Source organism: Cynocephalus volans, chromosome 1 (genome assembly GCF_027409185.1).
Source record: "Cynocephalus volans isolate mCynVol1 chromosome 1, mCynVol1.pri, whole genome shotgun sequence".
Classification (NCBI taxonomy): domain Eukaryota; kingdom Metazoa; phylum Chordata; class Mammalia; order Dermoptera; family Cynocephalidae; genus Cynocephalus; species Cynocephalus volans.
In genome coordinates, this window is record NC_084460.1 from 172817918 (window position 1) to 172845757 (window position 27840).

At 38.5% G+C, this 27840-nt stretch overlaps 1 protein-coding gene across 1 annotated transcript; it reads right to left on the bottom strand.

Moving 5' to 3' along the window:
- Positions 1-5798: 5798 nt before the first annotated feature.
- Positions 5799-27822, bottom strand: MRPL39 (mitochondrial ribosomal protein L39). The gene is made up of 10 exons (XM_063111551.1): positions 27725-27822; positions 26597-26803; positions 24667-24806; positions 22522-22621; positions 18884-18951; positions 15985-16097; positions 13186-13251; positions 12123-12276; positions 8711-8758; positions 5799-6024 (listed from the first exon to the last, which is right to left on the bottom strand). The coding sequence occupies exons 1-10, from the start codon at positions 27795-27797 to the stop codon at positions 5977-5979; spliced, it is 1017 nt and encodes a 338-aa protein (XP_062967621.1). The 5' UTR covers positions 27798-27822; the 3' UTR covers positions 5799-5976.
- Between the last annotated feature and the right edge of the window lie 18 nt (positions 27823-27840).

A 27840-nucleotide genomic window follows, 5' to 3' on the forward strand; every position in this document is an offset into this window, starting at 1 on the left:
CTAATAATATTTGGTGAAGTTGAAGATGCATGGTCCACTTACGTACATACCCTAGAGAAACTGTCAAGTGAGAACATGAAAAATATGCACAAGGATATTTTCTGCAATACTGTTTGTAATACTAAAAAGTTAATAGCATCCTCAAGGGTCATCAGTAAGAGAATAACTTAAAAATGGGATTAAGCAGAGAATGAAATATTTATAGCAGGTGAAATAAATGTACTAGCTCTATTTACATTTATCAACATGCTGTACATAAAAACATAAGGCTGAGCAATAAAAGCGAATTGCAAAAGGATATATATCATAAAACCAACTAAGTTTAGTTTTAAAATACAAAGAACACTACATATATTGTGGTAAAAATATAAAATCATGAAGGGTAAGGATAGGTACAAACAGGATGGTGGTTCTTCTTGGAGGAAGGAAATGACATAAGGAAGATCATAATGGATATGTAGCTTTTATTTAAAAACAAAAGGATCTAAAGTAAGAAAAAAGGATAACAGTGGTTACAATTGGACAGGGGCTGTATGTCAACATCCTTAGTTGCAAACAAGATCTACACTAGCTAGTTTAAGCAAAGAACTAGCTCTCAAGTATCAGGCTTGAAGGTCAGGTTACAGGGCTCTGACATATGCCCATTATTACACCCCAGAGCAGCTGCTGTGGTAAACCTGCTGAGCACAGACCCCACACCCTGCATGACATGACACCTCTGCCACTGTTGCCTTGAAAGCCACGTCACTGCTCCCTTCATCAAAATGGATTCCATGTGTTAATGTCTTCACAGCACTCCATTCCAAATTTCCCACAGGTGTGTCTAATTGATGAACCTAGGTTACCTGTCTGAGTCCTGGCTTCGAGGAAGGGTAGCAACTAGGCTCACTCTTACACTTGGTAAGTAAGATCCATAGGGTGGGAAGTCACCAAACAGTGGGTGTTCAGACAGTGCTAGGTGCCCAAAAAGCATGAAAAATGTCCACTCAAATAGGCATTTGATAAATTATTCCCTGTACTTTTCCACATGCTCAAAATACTTCACAATTTTTTTAAAGAAAAAATAAAGTATGGATTCACAAACAACAAAGGGAATAGAAGAGAAAATCAGCAGCAAAGAAGAAATTTCGACCAACTCCTAAAAAATGGAAAAGTGACTAATGAAATGTCAGCACCTAAAAGGCACGTGGAGAGAGAGTTCCATCAGAGAAGGTAGTCGACCTGCCCAGCTAGGCCAAAAGAAGCTCAAAGATGGCAGAAGGCAGTAAAGGGGCTAAAAAGAAAAGGAGTAAGTCTGTATACAAACCAGTTGACCTTTATTCTATATCCTCCATCTTCAAATGCAGAAGGGCTTGAATCCAGGCATTGCCCCCAGGCAAAACATTAGAGGGATCTTTAATGAAATAAGTGAAAGAACCGTCTCAAGAAAACAACAGTCAGTATAGAAATTGGTAGCCAAGACTGAAGTCCTCTTGATTCCAGCATTTAGAAACCCCCATCATAATAGCTAGCTCCGCCTACTCATCCTTAGTGATGCCTACAAAAAGCCGAACCAAGACCAGACCAGAGTTGCCAACCAATCTCCTTACAGCTACATTTTCAACTATGAGCTATGAGCTAACAAACACTAGACATTTGAGGGCCGGCCCGTGGCTCACTCGGGAGAGTGTGGTGCTGATAACACCAAGGCCAAGGGTTTGGATCCTATGTAGGGATGGCTGGTTCGCTCACTGGTCATCTTTAAAAAAACTAGACATTTGCCTTTAAACATAAATTGAAAGACTAAGAAAAAAAAAAATCTGTCACCAGAGGAAAGAGATAATTCAGGAACTAGAAAATAAATGATTAACAACTCTGTTACTATCTTCAGAGAGATTCATGAAGATATACCATGTCTGTTAAACATAAACAAGATACTATGAACATGAAGTGACAGCTTTCAGAAATTAAAATATGTTTGACATAATAACTTTAATTATAAAGATTAGAATATAAAGGTAGGAAAAATGACAGAGAGAGGAAAAAATACAGAGGACCAATACAGATGATCCAAATCCAATTAAAAAGTGTTAGAGAAATGAAGAACAGAGAAAAGAGAAAGAATAAAGTAAAAAATAAATTTTCCTAGACCTGAGAAGAAATGTCAAAAATGGAAAGGACCTACTATGTACCAAGCAGAATAAGTGATTGACGAGACCTAGATATAAATACAAAATTTTAGAATTTTACAACAGCAAGCATAATAAGGTCCTAACAGCATTCAGTGTGCTGGAGGGAAGGGATACAGAGCTTGCAGATCATGTGATGGAGTTTGGATGTGTTGTCCCCTCCAAAACTCGTGGAAATTTGATTTCCAATGTGGCAGTGTTGGAAACTGATTGAGTCATGGGGGCAGATCTCTCATGAATTGATTAATGTTCTCCCTGGGGGAGGAGGGATTAATGAGTGAGTTCTCCCTTTATTAGTTCCTGCGAGAGCTCGTTGCTTAGAAAGGCCCTGGCACCTTCTCCCTCTCTCTTGCTTCCTCTCTCTCTTGCTTCCTCTTGCCATGTGATCTGCTTGTACCTGCCGGCTGCCTGCCACTTTACGCCATGAGTAGTAGCAGCCTGAGGCCCCTGCCAGATGCAGCTGTCCCAGAATCGTAAGCCAAATAAACCTTTCTTCTTTGTAAATTACCCAGTCTCAGCTAATTCTGTTATAGCAACACAAAACAGACTAAAACAGAAAATTGGTACCAAGGAGTGGGGTGTTGCTAAACAGATACCTGAAAATGTGGATTCAGCTTTGGAACTGGGTAATGGGCAAAGGTTGGAGGAGTTTGGAGGACTTAGAAGAAGAGAAAAAGACGAGTGAAAGTTTGGAATGTTTTAGAGACTTATGTGGTGGCGAGCAGAATGCTGATAGAAATAGGGACAGTAAAGGCCAGCAGATGATGAGGTCTCAGATAGAAATGAGCAACTTATTGGAAATTGTACAAAAGATCACCCTTCCTACACCATAGCAAGGAACCTGGCTACATTGTGTCCATGCCCTTGGACTTTGTGGAAGGTGGAACTTAAGAGTTGTGAACCAGAGCATTTGGCCAAAGAAATTTCTAAGCAGCAAAGCATTAAGCAAGCTGCATGGTTGCTTTTAAGAGCCTTCTCTGAGTTATGGTGGCAAAATCATGATGTAAAGCCAGAATTTAAAAGGGAAGCAGAGCGTACAGATTTGGAAAATTTGCAGCCTGGCCATGCTATAAAGAAACGGAGAGCTGAACAATGCAAGGGTGAAGCAGATAAACTGGCTGCTAAAGACATTATCTTGGCGGTGAGGCACCCAGATGCTAATAGCAGAGAAAATGAGAGGAAAGCCCTGCAGGCATTTCAGAAGTTTGGAAGGGTGCCCCACCCACCACAGACCCTGAGGCCTAGAAGGACTGAGTTATCCTGGAGGACAGACCTGGGGGGCAGCTGCCCTCCAGATCCTGCTACCTGCATCCCAGCTGCTGTGGCTGGAGCAGCCCCAAGTGTGGTTTGTGCAGCAGCCTGGAGAGTAGAGGCCTGAAACCTTGGTGGTGTCCACGTTAAGTCTGCAGGCCAGCAGGACATGCAAGCAGTAGAGGCATGGCACCCTCCACCCAGATTCCAGAGGATGTATGGAAAAGCCTGGGGGCCCAGGCAGAGACCTGCCGTAGGGGCGGAGCCACTGCTGAGGCCATCTTCTAGAGCAATGCTGAGCAGGAAAGTGGGGTTGGAGCCCCCACGTGGAGACCCCACCAGGGAAATGTCTATTAGAGCCAAGGGGACCACCACGGAGACCCCAGACTTATGGAGCTACCAGAGTGGATCACCAGTCTGGAAAAGTTGCAGGCACCAGTGCAGCCTACTGGACTGCACCAGGCAGAGCTGTGGGAACAAGGCTGCCTGATGCTTTGGGGGCCCAGATGCCCAATTGTGCCCAGGATGCAGGACTTGGAGTCAAAGAACATTATTTGCGGGCTTTAAGACATAATGTCTGCCCTTCTGTGTTTCAGACTTGTTTGGGGCCTGTTTTTCCTTTCTTCTGGCCTATTCCTCCCTTTTGGAATGGGAATGTGTACCCAATGCCTGTTCCACCATTGTATCTTGGCAGTAGATAAGTTTCATTTTGACTTTTACAGGTTCAAAGCTGGAAGAACTTTTGCTTTCAGTCTCAGAGGGGACTTTGGACTTTGGACCTTTAAGTTGATGCTGGAGCAAGCTAACACTTTTCAGACTCTTCGGATAGAATGATCATATTTTGTATATGAGAGGAACATGAGTTTTGGGGGGCCAGGGGCAGAATGATGGAGTTTGGATGTGTTGTCCTCTCCAAAACTCATGTGGAAATTTGATCTCCAATGTGGCAGTGTTGGAAACTGACTGAGTCATGGGGGTGGATCCCTCATGAATGGATTAATGCTCTCCATGGGGGAGGGGGGATTAATGAGTGAGTTCTCGCTTTATTAGTTCCCACGAGAGCTCGTTGCTTAAAAAGACCCTGGCACCTTCTCTCTCTCTCTCACTTCCTCTCGCCATGTGATCTGCTTGTACCCGCCAGCTGCCTGCCACTTTCCACCATGAGTAGAAGCAGCCTGAGGCCCATACCAGACACGGCTGTCCCAGAATCGTAAATAAACCTTTCTTCTTAATAAATTACCCAGTCTCAGGTAATTCTGTTATGGCAACACAAAACAGACTAAAACATCATATAAAAAGGAAGAAGAATCAGACTGGCATCAGACTTCTTATTAGCAATATTAGGTGCCAGAAGATAAATTAGCTGCTCTCAAAGTCCTTATGGAAAGTTATTGCTCAATCTAGAATTGTATATCGAGTCAAACAGTTGATCAGATGTAAGTGCAAAACCGAGCCACTTTAGATATGAAAGGGCTCACCTCCTGTTAGAGTCTTCCTCAGGAAGGAAAAATCTTCTAGCAAAAAGAGAAAGTTAATCAAGAAATAGGAAGATACAGACTCCAGGAAAAAATAAGGTCTTCTGAAGAAGGCTGTGCACCAGTTCCAGAAAGCCAGTTCAGACTAGAACAGAAAGAAATTTTCTGGCATACTATTTTTAAGGTATGGGGAAACAGGCACTCAGACACAGTTCAAATATCATTTGGCAAAACCTTCGGGAGGCTAGCACCTGGTAACATCTGTCAATAATTACCAAAAAACTATCCCTACAAAACTACTTATGTGTGCAGCAGTGTAGAGCAGTACATGAGAGCACGTGAGTGAAATTGCCTGGGTTCAAATTCCAGCTGTGCCACTTTCAAGCTCTATGGTTTCCTGTTTCCTCACTTACAAAACAGAAACACTTTTTTTTTTTTTTTTTTAAAGATGACTGGTAAGGGGATCTTAACCCTTGACTTGGTGTTGTCAGCACCACACTCACCCAGTGAGCTAACTGGCCATCCCTATATGGGATCCGAACCTGTGGCCTTGGTGTTATCAGCACACAGCACCACACTCCCTTGAGTGAGCCACAGGCCAGCCCAAAACAGAAACACCTTCTAAACTGGATGTGGGAGGATTAAATGCTCCATGTGAAGGGCTTAGCACAATGCCCAGCACATAGTAAATACTCAGTTAATATCATTCTTCATCTATCAGCATAACTTACCATTTTGCACAAGGATGTTTACTACACCACAGTGAAAAATGCAAACAAGTACAGTACAATCCTATTTGTTTTTTAAAAATTACAGTTGTATGTGCACATATATGTTTACATATGTAGAAAAAAAGGAGAAAACATAGTAAAGTACTGCATCCATGGAATAGGAGAGGAGGGGATTGTTACATGAAATTTTTATTGTGAGCAACCTAAAAGTTGTTTTATCCTTTAGAGAAATAAAAATGTAATGATCACTATCAATCTTAGAATAAAATTTATCTTTATAAGAACACACAAATATTATATTAAAAATTCTATTTTAATTTATACTATACATATTTAAATTTTTAGCAGTTATCAGGTAGATGCACTTTCCTCTGTTGGTTTAGTTTGGTCTTCAGTTACCTGTGAAAACATGAATAGCTTTACTTTTCTAATAAAACCTTTCAGTTTTACCCTTCACCCACCATTTTAAACCATTCCACATTCGTTCTTTTATAATAACCCTTTGTCTTTTTCCTTCAATAGTAATTATAAAAACTTAAGTAGGAAGAAAAGAAATGCTTAAAGGTCAAGTTACCAATATAAATTATCAAGTAAAGTACAACAATGCCATTCTAAATTAGAATCTGAAACATATTATATCTAGGCTTCTCAAGTTTGTCATTTTATTTTTCATTTATAAAACAAAATCATGAGTATAAGAAAAAATACGAGAAGTGCTGGTATTCTAAATCAATTTACTTTGTTGTGAGGTATAATTCTATTTAGAATAGAGCATATTACAGATTTAGTCCAAATATTAGTCTATATGTCTATATTTCTACTCCATGTCACTCAGACTCACCAAACAAACAGGACTAAATCTGAATTCCTCAACACCCTAAAACCTGCCCCACCTCCTGAATTATCTGTCTCAATGAAGGGCTCTACCCAGCTGCCTAAACCTAGCATTGAGAGTCCACTCCCTTCTTACTTGCATATTCCATCCACAGTCCTATTAATTCAACCTAAGTAACTATCAGTCATTCTTACTACCATGGCTGACCCTTAGGCCCTGATCCTTTTCTATCCCCTAACAGAAGTCTCAGCTTAAATCACAGCTACCTTCCCAGCTGCCCCCAGAATGAGCTTTTAAACAGGAACAGTTGATTAGCAGGTCACTTCCCTACTCAAATTCTCCAGGTTACCCCTCTATCACCTTCAAGGGGGTTAGGGGGAGTTGGGAATACAAGTTCCACAGCATGGAAAACAAGCCCCTCAGATTCCACTTCCAACAAACTTCTTTGGACTGACTCATCATCCACCCTACATGTGACCTGTACATTCACATTCATCTTCATTCACCATGTTCTCCATTCCTCTATGCCTCTACGCAAGTGGCTTCTTCTGAAATAACCCCCAACACATCCTTCAGTAAATTGTCTGCCTGGCCCACTTTTATTCATCCTCTAAAACTCACTTAAGAGATTCTAATTCCTGGGAACCTTACTTAGTCAACCAACTCTAATCTTGGTTTGGGTCCTTCTCTTCTATATGCCAGAGCCCCACATGTGCACCTGACTGTCTGCTTATAAATATAGTTATCCCATAAAAGTAACTTCCTTGAGGCAGCAGGTATATTTTGTTCATTTCTGTACCTCCAAAACATAACAGTAGCTGGCATACAATAAACACTCAGTAAGTCTGGGTTAGTTGAATCAATGAGCCATATGTTTAATCTGCTCCCTTTGGACAATCAAAATGAACAGTAGAAGAAAGAAACTAAACCGTAATAAATGTTTCAAAAACATCTATTGGCTGAACTAGTGACTACCAAATACTCTAGGTAGGTTATGGTCTCTACCATTTTTCTGCATTTTTCCTTCCTTTGAAGTGTTCAGTTACTATTGCTTCTTGATTTTCCCAAACCATTTCTGAGATATTCATTTCTTCTCTAGTTTCTTAATCTAAAATGATCATTGTGACCAGCCAAAAAGACAAAATTATTCCATCCACTCAAATATACTTCCTTCTCACGAGAAAAAAAAAAAAATTACATAACTTTTACACAAGAACATTATTATGGCTAAGTCCCTAAATAATAAATTCCATATGTAAATTTATTAATAAATACTAGGCTTATATGTCGTTATGAAAAAAATCAATAAGTATTTCTTGAGTAATCCCCCATGTGCTAATGCTGTGTTCAAAATTTGGGCTTACACAAATATAACAAACCCTCAATGGGTTAACAGACTGCATGTAAATATACTGGCAAAGAAAACAATCAGAAAACAATATGAGGAAGTATACAATTAAGCAGGAAATTATACATATGGATAATTATTTGTTAGGAGATTACACTGAGAGTGTTTCAAGAAGGTATTGAAGAATAGCAGGATGTGAACAGACAGGAGGAGAATGGAAAACAAAGTCCAGACAGAACTGTCATGAAGAAATAAGTTTGATATGTGTTACTTAGTATGTTTATAAGCTTGACTAGAGTGTTTGTAGAGTAGCAGGAAGGGCTCATGAGGCCAGATTACACAGACAACTATCAGATAACATAAGTCAATGAGGAACAATTAGCCTATGAAATAGTGAATAGGGATAGTTGTGGCCAAGAAATATAATCACTCTTTCTTGTGAAATCTAAATGCGAATGACAGAATACACTAAAGAAAATCTGGTTTTTCAGGACATTTGCACATTTAATGTCAACAGTCAAAACACCCTTAAGATATATCTGACAAATTCTAATCCTTTAAATGTTAATTAAGCTTACCAAAAAAATCATAAGATCAAATTAATACCATTACAACTATTAAGATCCTTTGATGCTATACAGTAATGGTGCTATTTCTCTTCAAGTTACTGTATCAGTTCCACAATATTGAGAAGCAAAAATAAGAGAACTGCCAAATTACAACTTTACTCCTGCCAAAATACTACTGGTATAAATAATCACAAATTTGCTTTGGCTATTGAGACAACATATTACTTTTTCTCTTTTCCTCTGTTTCTTCCCCCCCCCCCCCTTTGGTTGTTGTTGCTTAATTTCAATGAAAATTTCTTCAAAGAATAGTCATTATCTGTCAAGAACACTTACCATTTTCCGAGATCTCTCCAATAATTTATCCCATATCGTAAAATGTGCCTGAAAAGAAAAGATTTACTATAAACTAAATAAAGCAGTAAAGTTAAAATAAAAGGGACTGAGTCTTCACATAGCTTTTAAAACAAAACCAAAAACTAGGTGTTACCAATGTGGCTTATTCACAAAAGTGAATCACAGTAGGAAGAAAAGGTACTATACAGAACAGCTTCTTTGTTTGATATTTAAGAAAAAAGACTTCAATATTCAATATGTCATTCTTCCTCTTTTGTCCCTCTTAATCATTTCCATCATAGAAAGCATTCCTTCTAATTAGAAGCAAAAATCTGCCTCACTTTCCCATAGATAGCGATTCTTCCCTAAAATAGCTAATTTCAATGTCCTAGAGGTCATTCTTCAAATCACAAGCAATTACAAGGAGGGGTTCATTAGGAACTGACTGTGCCATCTTCACACTGAAATTGCAGACCCAGAGGATTTTGCAAACTACCCTAAAGAACAAGTAGAAACTAATTAAGACAATAGTATAATTACAGAACCAATTTCCTTAATCCTTAACAATCTTATGTAGCAGAGGATTATGGGAATTATTGAAAACTGTAAAGTACAAAATGACCACATCAATTTTATTCAGTCAATTGAAGGTGATACTGAAGCATACAGGTAGGCCAGTGACTATTTCACACTGAATGAGCTCATGAAATCTATAATAAAAAGTAAAATTACTAAATATCTACATGCAAACCCTTCTGGAGAAAGAGCAGCATGGTATAAAAGGTAAAACCATGCCTGACTCAGACAGAATGAACAGCTGGTGCAGAGATCTTAAAGTGTGGTTACAACACAGTGGGTGAAAGAGAGTGGTGTGAGAGAAAGTAAGAGAGGCAGGCGGGGCTTCCTGAGAGAGAGTAAAGGGTTGGGAATTGTTCAAAAGAAGCCATTGGAAAGTATGGGGCAGAGGAATTATGTAATAGATTTGCGTATTAAAAAGATCATTGTGAGGGCCAGCTGGTTAGCTCAGTTGGCTCGCTCAGTTGGTTCAAGTGCGGTGTTATAACACCAAGGTCAAGGGTTCAGATCCCCATACTGGCCAGCCGCCCAAAAAAAAGACCATTGTGGCTACTAAGTAGAGAGTGCACTGTGGAGTGCAAGAGTGAAAGCAAGGAAGACGAGTGAAGAGAAAGAGGCACATGGATAAAGGAAGCAGCAGTAAATGAGACACTGTGCAGTGGGTAGATTCGGGGTATGTTTTAGAGTTAAGAGTTGAAAGGACTTGCTGACTGATGGAATGGGGGCGTTGCTATGAGGGAACGAGAATCAAGGATTGCCTCAAAGAGCTAGGTAGATGATGTTCCCATTTACTGAAATAGAGAAGGCTAGGAAAGGAAGAAGGTATGTGGAGAAAAATCAAACATGTAAAGGACGTGTGCTGAAGATTACAAAATGAAAGAGATGACAGAAGACCTAAATAAATGAAAAGATATACTAAGTTCACAGATTGGAAGACTCACCATATTAAAGACGTCAATTCTCCCTCTATTGCTATCTAGGTTTAATGAAATTCCTACTAGAATGCCAAGATTTTGTCAACACAGAAAAGAGTACCCTAAAATTAAATGGAAATGCAAAGAAACTAGAATAGCTAAAACAATTTTGAGAAAGAATAATAACATGGGAGGAATTATTCTACCTGATTTCATGGCCTATTTATACCTACGATAATCAAGACTGTGTGGTAGTGGTGGAGAGATGGTCAAATGTGACCAATGGGACAAAATACAGAACCCAGAAAGAGACCCACACAAATATGCCCAGCTGATTTTTACAAAGATGCAAAAATAATTCAATGGAGGAAGGACAGCCTTTTCAACAAATGGTGCTAGAGCAATCTGACATCTATAGGCAAAAAAATGAACTTCAACCTAAATTTCACACCTTATACAAAAATTAACTCAAGATGAACCACAGACTTAAATGTAAAACTATAAAACTTTTAGGAAAAAATACAAAAATAGGATCTAGGGCTAGACTAAGAGTTCTTAGAATTGACACCAAAATCACACTCCATAGAAAGAAAATTTGATAAACTTTCATTAAAATTAAAAACTTCTGCTCTGCAAAAGGCTGTTAAGAGGATGAAAAGACCAGCTACAGACACAGAGAAATGTGCAAACTATATACGTAGCAAAGGACTAGAACCTAGAACCTAAAGAATGCTGAAAACTCAACTATAAAAGAGTAAACCATCCAAGTAGAACATGAGCAAAAGACATGAACAGACATTTCACCAATGAAGATATACAGATTACAAATAGGCACAAAAAAGGAGGTTCAACACCACTGGCCAATAGGGTAATGCAAAAACTATAATGAGAAATCACTACAAACCCATCAGAATGGCTAAAATTAAAAATTGTATTCAAATGCTGGCAAGGATGTGAAAAAACTGATCACTCGCACTTTTTTAATACCCAAAAAGTGGAAACAACCAGATGTGCTTCAATGGGGGAATGGTTAAACCAACCGTGGTACATCCATACCAAGGAATACTACTCAGCAATAAAAAGAATAAACTATTGATACACACAACAACTTGGATAAATCTCCAGAAAATTATGCTGAGTGAAAAATGCCAACTCCAAGAAATTCCAAACATACTGTTTGTTCCCATTCGTATAACATTCTTGAAATGACAAAATTTTAGAAATGGAGAGCAGATCAGTAGTTGCAGAAGTAAGGAGGCAGGGGGGTGGGGGCTGCAGAGAGAAGGGGATGGAAATGAGCGTGGCTATAAAAGGCCAACATGAGGGATCCCTGCAGTGAAGGAACTGTTCTGTATCTTCACTGGATCAATGTCCATACCCTGGTTGTGATAATGTATTTTAGTTTTGCAAGATATTACCACTGGGGAAACTGGGTAAAGGTACAAAGGATCTCTCTTTATTATTTCTCATAACTATAATTATTTCAAAACTCAAAAGTTTAAATTTAAAAAAAAGGATTAGCAAGGGGTGAGAGCAATGTAAAAAGTGATAGGCTTTGGGTCTTGGGAACAGATCACTATAATTAGGGGGAAGAACATGCCAAATGTAAGGCCAAAAGGTGTTCCTGAAAGGTCTTACCAACATGCACACCAATACCCCCTCTCAATGCACCTTCACCTATGTTAATTTGAAAAATTAAAAATACTATCTCAATTTGATTTAATTTGTGCAATTTTATCTGTACAATTACCTGTTTACATCCTGGGAAAATTTGTTTTTAATCATAAACCTGAGTTTATAAAATACTGTAGTGTCACACAACTTAGAGAAAATTAAAATGTATCTCCTTCAAATTGGTATAAAATCAAGTCCAGAATCATATCTACACCCAAACTGGAAGTGGAACTTTAAGCTTTACTTACCCTTAAGTGAATGGGTAAGGAGAGACCCTGGAATCTTCGTATAAGACTTGGCTGGGTGGGTTGAAGATTGTGAACCGCTGACACTTCATACTGGCAACAGATACTTGTTCTTGGAATAAGAGGGCCCTCACTCACATCAATGAAGTCACCAATTCTGATTTGATTTTAAAAATAAAGAAAACCTCATCATTTTGTAATAGTTTGGAAAAAAAAATTTTTTTTAAACTATTCACTGTCTTTGCTGCTATAGCCCTAATCAAGAACATTCTATATGGCTCAATTCAATCTCTAACAAGCCCTGATATAATGATCTCAAGTAAAGACACTACAAGTGAACCTTTTTCTTAATTAGCATTGATATAAATCTAAACATTTCTTAGGAGTCATGGAACATATAATGCTATGTAGATCCAAGTCTAAAACTGATAACCTACAACCTTATAATGACCCATTAAAACAGAGTTTAGAATTTAGTATGTAGAACGGATTGTGTCCAGAAACAAAGAGCAGTTTCCTAGAGGAAAAAGTTAAGTCCAAATCAAGAAAACATGAGGTTGAGAAAACAGATCCAGGCCATGAAGTCATTTCTGCATAATACACTGTCTTGGAACTTGCTCCCCATGGAAGGATCTCAACATAAGCAGTGTACCTTTCTCATCCATGTGTCAGAAAGCACATAGCAGTTTAACTTACTTATGTGTAACATAAGTAATAACTAATTAGTCAGTATTCATATTTCTGTACATACATGAACTGTAATGTTCAATTCATAACATGAACAGCTTGCCCAATTTCAAAATTAACTCTTGAAAATGACATTTTTAAACAATGGTTTTCAACTCTTGAAATGAAATAAAAATAACAATAAAATGAGGAACAGAAACCATAGCTGCTCCTGAAGATAATTTAAAGCTTCCATTTATCACCATATCAAAACAATGAACAAAGCAACAGAAAATAAGGTAGTAAGAACAAAATAAGATACACTTCACTCAGCTAACAATAAAGCTAATAAGTCTTACTCTAAATTAACATAGCAGCCAATTTTTAGACTTTTACTTACCTATGTAGCTTAACTATTCTCTCAGGATTCTGAGATGCCTTCTCTTCTACGAAATCTATTTTGTACCTGAAAAGCAGCAAAGAAAAAAATTTAAATACACAAAAAGGTGTTTAAAGATACCTCCCTTTCTCTTCCTCTTCAGCCATACTTTTTGAGAATGGTTTACATTTCAAGCCTCCCCTTCCTCACCTCTCTTTAATCTGGCCATAGCCCCACAACTCCACCAAACTGGTCTTGCTAGAGTCACAGGCACGTGCTTGACGTCAACCCAGTAAACACTTTTCGGTCCTCATTTTCTTAACACCACACCACTACTCACTTCCACTTCTCAATGCGCTCTTTCCACAGGCTTCATTGGCCTTCCCTACTGCCTTCTAAGCCACTCTTGTCTTCTCTACCCTTTAAGGATTCTATCCTAGACCAAGATCCTCTTTTCGCTCTAAGCATCCTCCCCAGGCTAGCTTCCTGATTTGCAAGCTTTAGCTATCACTTATGCATTTGTTTCTTCCATGCCTCTGACTCTAACCCACCCACCTCTTCTGAGCCCCAAACTGTACATCCAAGACCCTTCTGGACACCCACAAGGATGGTTCCACAAGCATCTTAAACCCCCATATTAGCAAAGTGAACAAATAATCCCCCTTTTCCACACTCAAAGTTGTTCTTCCTCCTGAATTTCCTGATTATGATACCACTAACCACCCACGTGCTCAAATAAAAAACCTAGATTTCCTTGATTCCTCCTTCTCCCGCTATACCCCCTACATCCAATTCATTACCAAGCCCTGCCAATTCTACTACCTAAATGTCTCTCAAAGCTACCTGATTCTGTCACTTTAGCTAAAAGCATAGATGGAAACACACAGCCCAGGTTCAAATCACGACTTTACCACTTACTACTAACAGTTTTGTCTGTTTACCCCAGGGCACTAAGCAAATATTACATGCCTGGACACACGTGTGCACACAATGATGTGACAAGGTTGGGAAGCACTGGTTTATGCAAAAATTTCCACTGACTGCCATATCCCTTCTTCCAGAGCCCCCTGTGCATTACTGAAGGGGTCAATTCCCTGAATACTTGTCCATCCTCTGCCATCTCTAAGAGATGCTCCTGTCCCCTGTGAGCCAAAACCATCAAAAGTTCCCACCCTTCCCCCTACAGTGGAAAGACCTAATCTCTGACCCACCTTCAATAATCCAACACTCTCTGTCCTCTCAAATTTGTCCCAAAACTATCCCCTTCCTCCCATCGCACACTCAACTAAGTTACTAGGTCCCAGACGCCCCTTCCAGACTTTGACAGTTAAATGGGGGAAAGGGAAATATCAATGTACACAGAATGGAAGTCAAAAGTACACTGTCCAATAATAGAGCTACAGATTATTCCTGATTAAAAGATGCCTCAAATGTAAAATACACACCAGATTCTCAAGCCTTATTATGAAAAATGACATAAAATATCATTAAACAAAAAATATTTAATGATAAAATCATAAGTTTTTATTATTGCTTACATGTTAAAATAACATTTTAGATAAATTCGATTAAACTGCACCTTTTCTCTTTTTTTAATGTAGCTACTAGAAAATTTTAATTTATATAGATGGCTCATATTATATTTCTATTGGACAGTATGTGTAATTGACTTTTGACACAAAGGTTGACTTGATATGTTCCAGTAATCTAAGGAATTCTCGTATAGAATCAATGCTATAAACAGTGGTTTTGTTCTACAGTACTATCTGTACTCTAGTTAAGGTAAAATAGTATACTACTACTTATTACTTCTTTCTAAGTACTTGGGTTGCAGGATATGCTAAAAATGGGCTAATACATTTGGAAAATACAGTTTTCTATATCCACTTTGGGACATCCTAGAGAGCAATCAATATATTTTTTTATGTCACTGTTCTTCAAACTCAGTTGAACACAGTACTCATTTTTCAGCATATCAATGAATTTCTTATGGAAAATATTATGAGGCTTTGAGAAATGCCAACTGGAGTATGAGTTGAGGAGACTCTACTGAACTACCCCAAAAATATATCTACGGTAAACTATCCTATGAGAATTTGTGATCTGAATTCTAATCTGTAACCTTTAACAATCTGCAGGTGCATATTTTGGCTTCAGACTATATAGTAACTATGCTATTTTTCTGTAGCACAGATTTCTCTCTAATTAGTTCTAATTTTCTGTTAGATTAATATTAAAATTTGGTGTATGTTCTTACAACAAGTAGAAAGTGAACTGGAAGTTTTCTGGGTAAGAAATAGAATTGAGAAACCAGGCAGCATTTTAAATGTTAACAAAGAAAATCCATCAAACAGATAATTCACATGCGGAAGACTAAGACCTGCCTGTATAAACATTTTACTTCAGCTGTTAACTCCCTTCCAAACTGCTTGCATTTCCAATCTTATCCTTTTCATTTAAAGAGGATGGGAGGAGAAGGCTGCCAAGTGCACAAAATGGTTACTTAACGTATGTTATCACTTCACAGGGGAAAGAAAAAGGGGAAACATACCACTATGTTGATATAAAGAGAAGGGCTGGCCTACGAGAAGTAAAACAAAGTGAGAAAATTACCAAGGGGGTTGGGGAACATTTTTCTCAGTGAAATAAACAAAGATATGAACGAAAGTAAATAGGCTGGTGCAGAAAAAGAGATCTTATAGCAGAAAATAAAACGGTATCAATATGTACATTAAATATAAAAATTCTTAAGAGCCAGATTCTCTTCATTACATCTAATTTTGGGAAGTTTAATTTGCTCTAAAGGAAGCCAAAACTTACTTATTGTGTTGAAATATTTCTAATGCCACTTTTGCTTCAACTTCCAGAGTTTCAAATGGAAGATCTTTATAAATTAAAGCATGAGCATCTTTTGTGAAGGAACGTAGGTTCTCCTTAAAAATGAAAGTATTAATCATTAGTTATCAATTCACTTAAAAGCATTTCTCCATAAGCCAGAGAAGATAAAATTGTATGCTTAGTACTATAAATCCAACAAAAAGCAAAATAAAGTTTGTTAGGTGAGATTATTAATTTCAACAACTGAATATTTAGACCATAAACATTCTCCCAACTCTACAAACTATAAAACTTGTAACTTACCTGTAATTAAGATATCAGTCCCTATTAATAGTAATTATTAAAGATAATCCTACAAATAAATTTTAATAAATATTTCATCCAAATTATACGGCCCTATAAATGATTATCAAAACTATGATGCAACAAGTAGAAATGCTAGTAAACAAATAACAAGACATAAAAGTGTGTTTACACTATGAATAAAACTAAGTGCATTAAATTTATGGTTTGAATGTGTCCCTGCAAAAGCACTGCTGGAAATTTAAACCCCAGTACAACAGTGTTGGGAGGAGGAGCCTGATGGGAGGTATTTAGGTCATGAAGACTCCACGCTCAAGAAGTGATTAATGCCAGTTATAAGAAGGCTTGAAGCCACAATTTCAGTCTCTTGCTCTCTCTTACCCTGGTGATGCTTTCCACCATGATATGATGTAGCAAGAGGCCCTCATAAGTTGTAACTCCTCTGTCTTGGACTTCTCAGCTTCCAGAACCACGAGCAAAATAAATTTGTATTCATTATAAATTACCCAGCCTGTGATATTGTTATAGCAGCATAAAACACACTAAGACACATGAGGAAAAATTATTGTTTTCCTAATTTGCAAAATTTCACTAGAAATGTAACATCATCACTGAAACTATATACAAAATATTAGCAAGCATTTCAAAAAGTTCATGGAAAAATGGAGTTAAAAGATAACATGCATCCTTCCATGAACTTTTTGAAGACCCCTCATGGCATATGTCCAATATTATAAATTTCTGTTTAACGAAAATGTCAGTTTTACACGATTAAAATGACTGATTAATAATACACATTAATAATGTTTATGAAATTTTTAATAAAACTATAACTGAGCTTTCATACTACAAGTCATTACTAATACAGAAAAGATCAAATACTGTTACACAAATAATTTTTACAATAAAATTGTTCCCATAAGCTTCCTTTTAGACCTTCTTACATAAAATGACTCTTCTCCATTCTTAAAGGGATAATTTAATATATAAAGTCCACATCTATATTAAGATAACCATTCCTTCCAAGTAACTCTCCCCTACTTTCTCTAAGCCATGCACTCAGCTCCAATGAGCCTGCAATTAACTAATCCTCACATGGTATATGTCTTTTTTGAAGTCTTATCTTTAAAAAAAAAAAAAGAAAAGAAAAAAGAGGCAGCAAGTTTCATAGATAATGAGAATTGAATCCTGATCTCATTAGTTTTCAGTTAACTCCCCTCAATAAGTAAAAATCTATTCTTAAATTTGGGTACATACTTGAAAAGGAAGAAGGCACATCATGAAGAAACAGTTCTTACTCCTTCCTTGCCCTCCTCCCCACCTCCCCCTCTTTCTCTCGTTCTTCCTTCCTATTTTCTTCCTCTGCCTCTCAATATTAGGTAATATGGGCATGATTACATAAGAAGTAACTTCCAAAGCCAGAATTTAAAGGGGGATATACCCAGACTCCAAAACCCTTGTTTTTGTTTTTTTGTTTTTTTTTTTTAAAGATGACTGGTAAGGGGATCTTAACCCTTGACTCGGTGTTGTCAACACCATGCTCTCCCATGTGAGCTAACCGGCCATTCCTATACAGGGATCCGAACCTGTGGCCTTGGTATTAATCAGCACCACACTCTCCCAAGTGAGCCAGGCGCCAGCCCCCAAAACCCTTGCTTTTAACAACTACAGTATTTCACTAAATCTGAAATATATCACTACAAAAAAAAACAGAAAAACAAAAAACATATACACACTACCGATTATAAGATGCCATTTACTATAAGGCACATCTATTTCCAAAGATATTAAAATATTTTTTAAAATGTACATAGTGGAATTGATAAAATGGTATGCTACACTGCCTCCCCTTTACTGATCTCCAGACTCCCAATCTGTAGGACATATAGTTTTGTTTAATTAAGAATTAGGCATTTGCCTACTCTCCACAATCATAACTAAGTATCCAGGCTTGACCTTTGTTAACCATCAGTATTCCCTACCTCCTGACCTAGATCGTCCTACCTAGCCAGGCCCTGCTGCTACCCAAGTCCCAGACCAACAAGGACCACCCGCATTATGAGTGTAGACTACTCACGAAGAGTATAGTTTGTTGCTATTTGGGTTAGTGTTGTCAAAGTTTGATTCTTTAACTCACCCCATTTCTCAATGTGACTCTTGCTTATACAGGGATATCACAGTATGCAATAAGCTAAAATGGTTTAGGGCAGTGGTTTTCAAACTGTGCTTTGGTTATCCAAAAATGTATGTCCCCAAGCCCACTACCACCACATCAATCAAGATGGTTAAGCTTCTATATTTTATATTATAGGCATCTTGAAAACCACTACCTCAAGGAAGAGAAGGCACTTGAAGAAAAAGGTCAAGCAGGACATACAGCCTCAAGATAACTGACCATGCTGCTGTGAATACCCTCACTCATACATCTCTGTCGTAAATACACTGAAAAAGCAATAATGATACACAGATAGATAGATTCTTTTATATGTCTTCAATATGCAGTACCATTCAACAATACAAATATAGAATTATTCTAGCAGAGAAAGGCACAGAGTAACACTCCAAAGAGTATACTTACTTTTGTTGGCATCCATTCATCAAGTCTCTTATCCAAAACTACATCATAACAGAATGCTCCAGCGATAACTGTAAATCCAACCAAAATAAAAAGCAAAGTCAAACGTGTTAGGGCAGAAAGCTACTAATTTCCAGCAACTGAGTATTTAGACCATAACATGAAGGATTAGCAATCTCTCCCAACTCTACAAATTATAAAACTTGCCAACATTATCCCAGCTGCTTGCCAGGACTCTATCAAATTTCCTCTGCTCAAAAAATTAACTCACCTTTTGTTAGCCCAAATAACCAATATTTTTAAGCATCCAAGATTTTTTTTAATACCATATTTTAATAACCAAAATTCATGTAAATTATCTATGATGAATAAAATACAAAAATAAGGAAGAGTCTTGCAGAGACATATAGCAGGCTAAGGCAAATGGGAAAATTAGTAATAGTGAAATAAATTCCAGCTTTTGCTGCTAGAGTGGCATGTACATATACGCAAACAACGTGAAATATATGCGCCATCTGCCAAAAGTCCAACATTGTGGTGTTACGTTCTATTGTTATGTAACAAATTACCTCAATTCCAAAATACCCACATATTAGCTCACAGTTCTGAGGTCAGAATTGTGGCACAGAATGGCTAAGTTCTTTGCTCGTGCTGAAATAAAGGTTCTGGCTGGAGTTCTAGGCTCTGGGAGAAAATTCAACTCTGAACTCATTCTTGTTGGCAGAATTCACATCTTTGCTGATGTATGACTGAGAGCTCCATTTCCTTGCTGGCTGTCCACGGGAGAACACTCTCATCTCCTAGGTGCCACCACTTCCCTTGGCATGTGGGCCTTTCCATCTTCAAGCCAGTAATAGAGCATAAATCCTTTCCACTCTTGAGATCTCTTTCTCTCTGCTAACAACTATCTGCTTTTTTTTGTCTTTTTCGTGACCGGCACTCAGCCAGTGAGTGCACCGGCCATTCCTACATAGGATCTGAACCCGTGGCGGGAGCGTCACTGCACTCCCAGCACCGCACTCTCCCGAGTGCACCATGGGGTCGGCCCACAACTATCTGCTTTTAAAGGGCCCATGGGATTAGATCTGGCCCACCTGCATAATCTCCCTTTCTCAAAGTCAGCTGTGCTACATAACATAACCTAATCACGGAAGCAAAATTCATCATATTCACAGTCTCATGGATTAGAATGGAAAGATCTTGGGGGCCACCTTAGAATTCAGCCTACTACACTTGTACACCCCAACAATCCTACCAGGAAGATTTCCTGTGAGTGCCAAGCATGAGGAAAGCTTTCAAGAGTTATGCTGTACCTTCTGATCTTCCCTGGGTCCTCAGCACTGCCAGTGCCTGTGGAATACTCTTAGCTGCCACAGCAAGAATCAGTCACCCAATGTGCTTAGGGAAGGAAGACCTCAGAGTTCCCTCACTCATTTCCTAGAGGGAACCATGAGGAGCCTGAACCCTCACTGACTCCCCACTGACAGGTTTAGACATGGACATAAGGTATAGACATGGACATAACCCAGCCTGAGCTGGGGTCTGCTTACAGCTTACAGATAAGGTCTCACTTTTTCATCGATATTGTTGACCCTGTACACAATGCCCATATGAAATCTGTCCAGCCTCCAACTCTTCCAGACCAGTAACTATCTGCCTCCTATTGCCCTGGATTGTGTGTGGAGAAATGGTTTAAGCCACCTTTAATCCTGGGGTTTCTGATCATTACGTGGAATGAGTTGAGAACAAAGAATTGGGCACTGCTGGTCTGAAGGGCAGGGAAGGGTTTTTGTGGGGAGTCCTGGCATTGCTTCAGAGCGGACAGCAAGGTAGTAGGGAACAGGTCTAAATCGAGGTCTGGTCTCGTTTACATTGCTCCCAAGATCTCCTTGGAGAGAGGGAAGAGCTCTGTGGGCCAGTCCTGTGGCCTGGATATCAATACCACATGTCCCCAGGGCTCAGCCTGAGCACCCCCAGTTGTTGTGACAACCTCCAGTAGTTACTGCAGCAGCAGGAATTGGGTCTCCATGTTACAGAGGATGTCTCACACTTCTCAGCAATGTTGAGAAGAAGCTATCTCCAGGACCTGCCCAGTAGACCTGCCTCTAAAGTCAGTAATCAAATGTCACTGACTCTAAGATACAGTAGCCCTCCCAGGTAGAGAGGACATTCTACTAGGAAACAAGCACTAAAAAAATTGTGCAAATATAAACTGGTAACTGTGATAAATGCTTGAAGGTGGCATCATTGGTGTTATCAATTTAGATTTTTCTGGATTCTCTGCATTTCAGGACCTCTGGATCTGTCTCCTGGAGGCTCAGTAACCATTACAATCACTTCTTACTTTTCAGTGAAGGGATCCTTATCCTGTCTGCTCCTTTGCTTTTGTGCTGTTACGATTAATCTTACTGTGTCTATTTCTCCCCATTGTCACTGAGTGGGCTTGGAGTGTGAGGGCTGGAAGAGCAACTGGAATTGCTGCAATGCCAAGTGGATGTCCTTTCATCTGAACGCTGCCCTGTTCAGAGAATCATCCTCACGTAGCATCCAGAGGGACGTTTCCAAAGAAGAAACTGGAGTTCTAGGTGTATGGTTGCAGATTGTCTTCAGGATCCAGACTTTCCTGCCCCCAGGGTCCATCTCCAGCTGAGACTACATAGGAGTCTGGTTCCATTTCAGAGGTGACAGGCAAGCTCATTGTAGCTTAAAGACAAAAATTCCATGCTGGTGTTGAGGATTTGCCACCTTGAATCACTCGGACTGATATTTCAACCATGTTACCACAGGAATGAATCTCCCTTAGGAGGGTATGACATCCCATTCCTGGAAATCTAGTTTCTGAGGCTCGGAAGTCCAAAGTCCATCCGGTGGTGGCAACAGCAACCCAGGGGTCTCACATTGCAAGATGGTGGAAGCAGAAAGAGAGAGCTTCAAGATTTTTAAGGAATACTATTACTATAGAGATTTCAAATAGTTACTAGGTATAAAAATTCCAAAACAAGGTATTTAATAAGTAGGTGAATGACTAAATGAACATGAAATGTTGAATTTCTTTTATAAAATCTCCTAAATATCGCCATTTTTGATGTTTTGTTCTCAGAATCATTTCTTGAACTTCATTCAAATACTTTTGGTGTACATATTTAAAAACAAAATTCACATAATCCTACTACACATATTGTTGTGAAATCTTAGTTTTAGCAAATTTACAGAAAGTCTGAACCCTTCCACCTCATCAAAGTGGTGTGCCTCTCCAGAATCATGATCATTTCTGGTAAAATAGTACCACCTAAGCACAGCTCTTTCCAGCAGTACTTATACTCCCATTTCTTCCTCCTCCACACATTAAATTTTGAAATAAATGCTTAAAGTGGCAAGAAATAAACAGTGAGTCAGTGTAATTCCATGAAATTCTTATTCAAGAGAAACACTTCCCACTAATTCTATTATGTTAACTACTGATCTCCAAAAATTACTTTATATTTCATCTTAATAGGATGAATTTTGTTACCCACAAAAATGAAATATGTATGACAGTAACTTATATTAGATAAAATTAGAAATGAACTCTATACATCAAAAGTAGGTACCAAAATATTCAAGGATTTAAAAAAGTATATATATTTATATGTGTACATTACCAGGAACTTCTGGAGCTCTGACCAAACTGACCATATACTCATCTTTGAATGCCCTCTCTGTTACACAGCCCATCATCATGGCACAAGAACGCCAATAAGCCTAGAAAAATATAATAGTACAGACATAATACACACTAAGATTCATTAAAGTTTCTATAATATTAAAATTTAAGTCAACTTTTGACTTAGGAAATATTTCTCAAATATCTGTCCATTCTCAGCATGTAGCAATGTTTACTTACCATCAGGGCATGATATTTCTTCTACCAAGCAAAAACCAGGAAAGAATGAAGCACCAACTTCAAGTTGTTAGCAAGATAACAGACACTATAATAATTATCAACCAATGGATAGCTTTTCTATCTTATAGTATTTATTTTTAACCCAGGATAAAGTTAACTTAACAAACTTATGCTAAAATAAAATAAATACATTAAAATATAATTGATGACTCCTATCCTATACCTAACATCACATAACACATCACTCAAGTCCCTGATACTTACAGCAAAGCAGCCTCACCACTAACCGGGTTTTCATTTCACTAGCACATTTTGATTCATGGATATGTATGATACAGGTATTTATGCAATGACCTTATCAGAGTCATAAGGAGAAATATGCATCCTGCACCATATCTGCCCATCTTATTCCCCTTACTGCCACTACTCTAACTGGGCACTTGACTTTCATAAGCTCTTCTCCACATCTGAGGACTACAAGAGTGGTGTCACTTGGTTGTTGGCAGAGACTGCTCCATTACGTATTTTATGCAACCAAATTACACTAAAAATAAGTACAAACCCAGGCCTTGAAGGCAAATAGCAAAATGTACTTCTTCATTTATCCTACTTAAATGTTTTTAAATGTCTGTTGAACTTCAATTAGAATGCCTACGTTCGAAAGCAGGCTCCAACACTTCCTAAACCACAATCTTGATCAAGCTGCTAAATCTCTTGTCTCAGTTTATTCATCAGGAAAAAGGGGAGAATAGCACCTACTCTGTAGAGTCTGCATGAAAATTAAATGAGTTAATACCTATAAATCATACAGAACAATGCCTGATACATAATACTCAGTGCTAGCTATTACTATATCATTTCTATCATTTTCTTGCTTAACTATTTCATTTCAACAAATTTTTATTAAACATCCACTGTATGTAAGTCAAGGACTAGGTCCAATAAGGGAAATGGTCCCTATCTCCACAGAGTCTAGAAGCTAATGCATGCAACAGTTCATGTTACAAGGCAAAATTAAAATACTATATCTAGAGACACTAGCCAAGTGTTATGAGACCCTAGAGAAAAGGATTAATTCTGACAAGCAGAAACCTAGAAGGTTCCACAGAGCAGACAGCATTTTAACTGAACTATATAAGATAAATAAGATTTTAATGAGGAGAAAAAATGCTCAGCATTGAAGGAAGAGCATCAACAATAGCCAGAAGAACAACAGAGCATAAACCAAGTACTCTAGCGTGGCTGGAGCAAAGAGGAAGTAGAAGATGCAGTGGGAGGTGAAGCTAGAAAGGCAGACTAGGGACAGATTATGCAGGGCCAAAAGGTTATGCGAACATTATCGGGTAGATAAGTTCTTTAGGTGTAAGTGACATGATCCTTAATCGTGTCACTTAATAAAACTTTTATAGGACTACAAAGATTTTAAGTACTTTTTTTTTTTTTTTAAAAAGGAGAGGTTGAGGGTGAGGGAGTGAAAAAAGTTATTGAAATTATCCAGAGAAGATGGTCAAAGGCTGGGTTCCAGCAGTAACAGTCGGAATGGAATCACCTTCAACAGAGAGTGTGATCAATAAATGTAAGCTGATCTAAGATATGAATGTAAAAGACATGTCAGCTGATCTAAGATATGAATGTAAAAGACATGTCAGCTGATCTAAGATATGAATGTAAAAGACATGTCACACAGTTTTCTCAATCCAAAATACAGAGAAATGGATGCCACTCGTATTTTTTGAACTATGAAAATGCCTAATCTAACGAGTAAGACACTATCTAATACAGTACAACATTTTACCTTGGCCATATTTTTACATTTTACATTCCACAGAGAATAGCTTTTAATAAAAAAGAGAAGAAAATAATTGGGGAAAAAAATAAAAAAAGAATGCAGAGACAGAAATACCTTATTCACTTCTCCTGGATCACGATCTTTGAAAGTAAGAAATTCAATTTCGCAGGATTTGGTCAAAGGTTTATACATGTCCCAAGGCTGTCCGTCCACAAGAGCTAGAATGGACTTCCTGCAGTACCACTCACTTAAATCTAGGAATTTAAAATAGATTAACAATCTAAATCTAACAAAACCCTAAGTGAAAAGCTCCATATGTAAGTGCTATGTTAAGAAATAAAACAATGGAAAAGCAAGATTCTGCAGATTATCATTTTTGGAGAAAAAAAGAACTGCATATTACATCTATAACCAACAAAAAAATAATACCCAACACACTCAAGGTATTGTTGATTACTAACAAAATTACTCAAACCATTTACAAAAATCATTAAGGAAAAATCTAGTTTGAAATTAATTTGTCAATTATCAATAAAACAATTTTCTAATAGCTACACTTAAATATATTCAGAGAACAGCATCATGGATACATTTGGACAGATGCACAAACATCTTAGAAGAAAAGAGAAAATATATTAACATACATCAACATAAATCTGTTTTCTTTGGTTTTGAGTCTTGCTCTCAAACCATCTCTTACCTCCATGACATGGACTCTTCAATTAAATACTGTAGCAACCATTTTTTAATTATTAATATGGATTCACATATAAGCCAATCAGTTCTGGTCTGTTCTGTGATCCCATAATGCAACTCAAACCCTGATTAGATGTTTGGCAAGTACACAGCTACTCTCAAAAGTAGTCAAACTACGGGGTCTAAAGTATCAACCACAACAGTATATAAGTTCTATAAAAGCAGGATCGTTTTTATTTTTGCTCACTCACCAGTATATCCAGAGCCCAGTGCCAGGCCTGGAATATAGGAGGTGCTCAATAAAAGTTTACTGACTGACTGAAGGTATGAATGACACGAAATTCTTAGGGCAGGGGTCATGCTCAGGATGGTTCAGAAGCTGCATCTCTGTGTGAGGTGTATAAAGATCCTCAAATGCCTGAGCTTTGTCTTATCCTTCTCTGTAATCCTAGTGCCTATAATACAGCAGAGTTTCAAAAAAATACTTGAAAACTAAATAAGTAATTATCCTAAGAACTAATTTAAGTGCCAGAACAAAGGAAGATTGAGAGTGTACAATCTTTAGGCAAGCTTAAGCTGGTAAAGTTTAACTACTTAAGTGAAATCATTACTGAGTTTTCCAAAAGTCTAAACAATGCAGCTATATCTATTTTGGGACTTTCTAAATATGACCAGTTCTATCAAAACTCTATCCAAACATTTTGATCAAAAATAATACTTAGAGGCCTTGTTCCCTTCATTTATTTCCACACCAAATCACACATGGGGCACTGTTACCTCCCTTAAAATATGAACAGAACAAATATTTTTACCCCAATCACATTCACCCCATGCACATTTCAACTCAAACATTTACCACATGTTTATATAAATGTAAACAAAAGTACAACACACACAGGGGCAAGTTGCAAGCAGATAAAAGATGTAGGTTAGGCTAGAAAGAGCTAGAAAGGGAAAGGCAGCAAAAAAGCTGGTGATCTGTGGCCACAACAGTCCCTTTATCCCAAAATCCTTTAAAGAAACCCACATGGTTACTGCACCCACTACATCAGAGTCCTGTCTAGAAAGAGAAAGCACACTAGAAACAATGCATTCAGATCTGGCCTTCTTCTGCCAGAAAAAAATTTACTACCCTAAAAATACCCAACCTGTGCACTACAGTACCAACCCTGTAATACCCATAGTACCTCCACAGCTAAAGAGACAGTGAACACATAATAAGGTGCTAGATAAAGGAGAACTCCTGGGAAGTTCAGGAAGCAATCACAGCATCTTGTCTCCTCTGCACCAGTTCTTCCACACAGCTCACATAAAATGATCAAAACTGTATCCTGATTCTGGTACTTACGCATGGCACAACTGTAAGGAGTTGAAATGTTTTTATTCATCACAAAGACAGTTCCAGAGTCAGTTTTCCCAACGTGTTTAACTTCAATCTTCTCAGTTCGGGGAGTTAATGACAACTGCCTGTTTTTCTCTTTATTAAAGAGGTCATTTCGCATTTCTATCAATTCGGTCGGTGACAGCTGAGAAGCTGGAGATGTTGCTATAAATCCTGTGGAGAAGTTACAACAAATATGAGGGCTGAAAAAATGAACAACATACTGCCGATCCCCCACCCCTCTCCAGTACCACATCCTCCTATAATAAGGAAAGAATAGGAGGCAACAGAATTTTAAATGCCGTTTGTTAGCCAAAAATGGGCTCAGAGATAAACTTAAAGCACTTTCTGAGCTGGCAGGTTGTCTCTCAGTTGGCTAGAGCGTGCCGTTGATAACAATTTCCAGGGTTCGATCCCTGCTACCGGCCAGCCGCCACCCCACTCCATCCCCCCCCAAAAAAACAACATTGTTTTTTAATATTAATAACTAAAATAATAATACTAAAAAAACGGAAGAATACCGCAGCTGTCCCAAATCCACATCTCTACTTCAACTTTGCTCTTTCACATTAGATTTTTATTTCCCACCAATTTCCACTGTTGTATTCCAATCTGTGCTTTACAACAAGGGGCAAAAAGTAACCAGGAAGGCGAGTGAAAACTAGAGTCACTGGGAAGGTGAGCAAAGTTGTCTGTTTGAAAGGGTCTTGGGGAAGACACCAAAGCTCCAGAAGATGGAGGTCCCACACCAAAACTATCAGTATCAAGGGGAAATGCTGAGCTTATTTTCCAAACGTCCATTCAGGGAATATGAGTCTTCCAATGGGAAGACAAGGACAGGTTTGCACGGAACAGGGGCTCCTTCCCAAAGGTGCCCCAAGTTCGGCCCGCGGCCCCGCGCCTCTTCTCTCTATAGCCCTTGGCCCCCAGATTCGTCCTCCCGAGCTGGAAGGGGAAAGGCAGCCACAGCGGGGACTGAGGAATCTTCCCCCTTCTTCGGCCCCGCAGGACCTACCACCACCCGCTTGAGGTTCAATCTGGGCAGACACCACTCTCTAGGCCTCGATCCCCGTCCCCAAGGACTCGGAAACTCACTGCAGCGGGACCCGCCGAGGGGAGAGATCCGCCCAAGCCGCAGCCCACGGACCCCCACAGCAATCGCCTCCATTGCAGCCGTAGGACGGCCGCGCGCAGGTCCTTCTCCGCTCTCC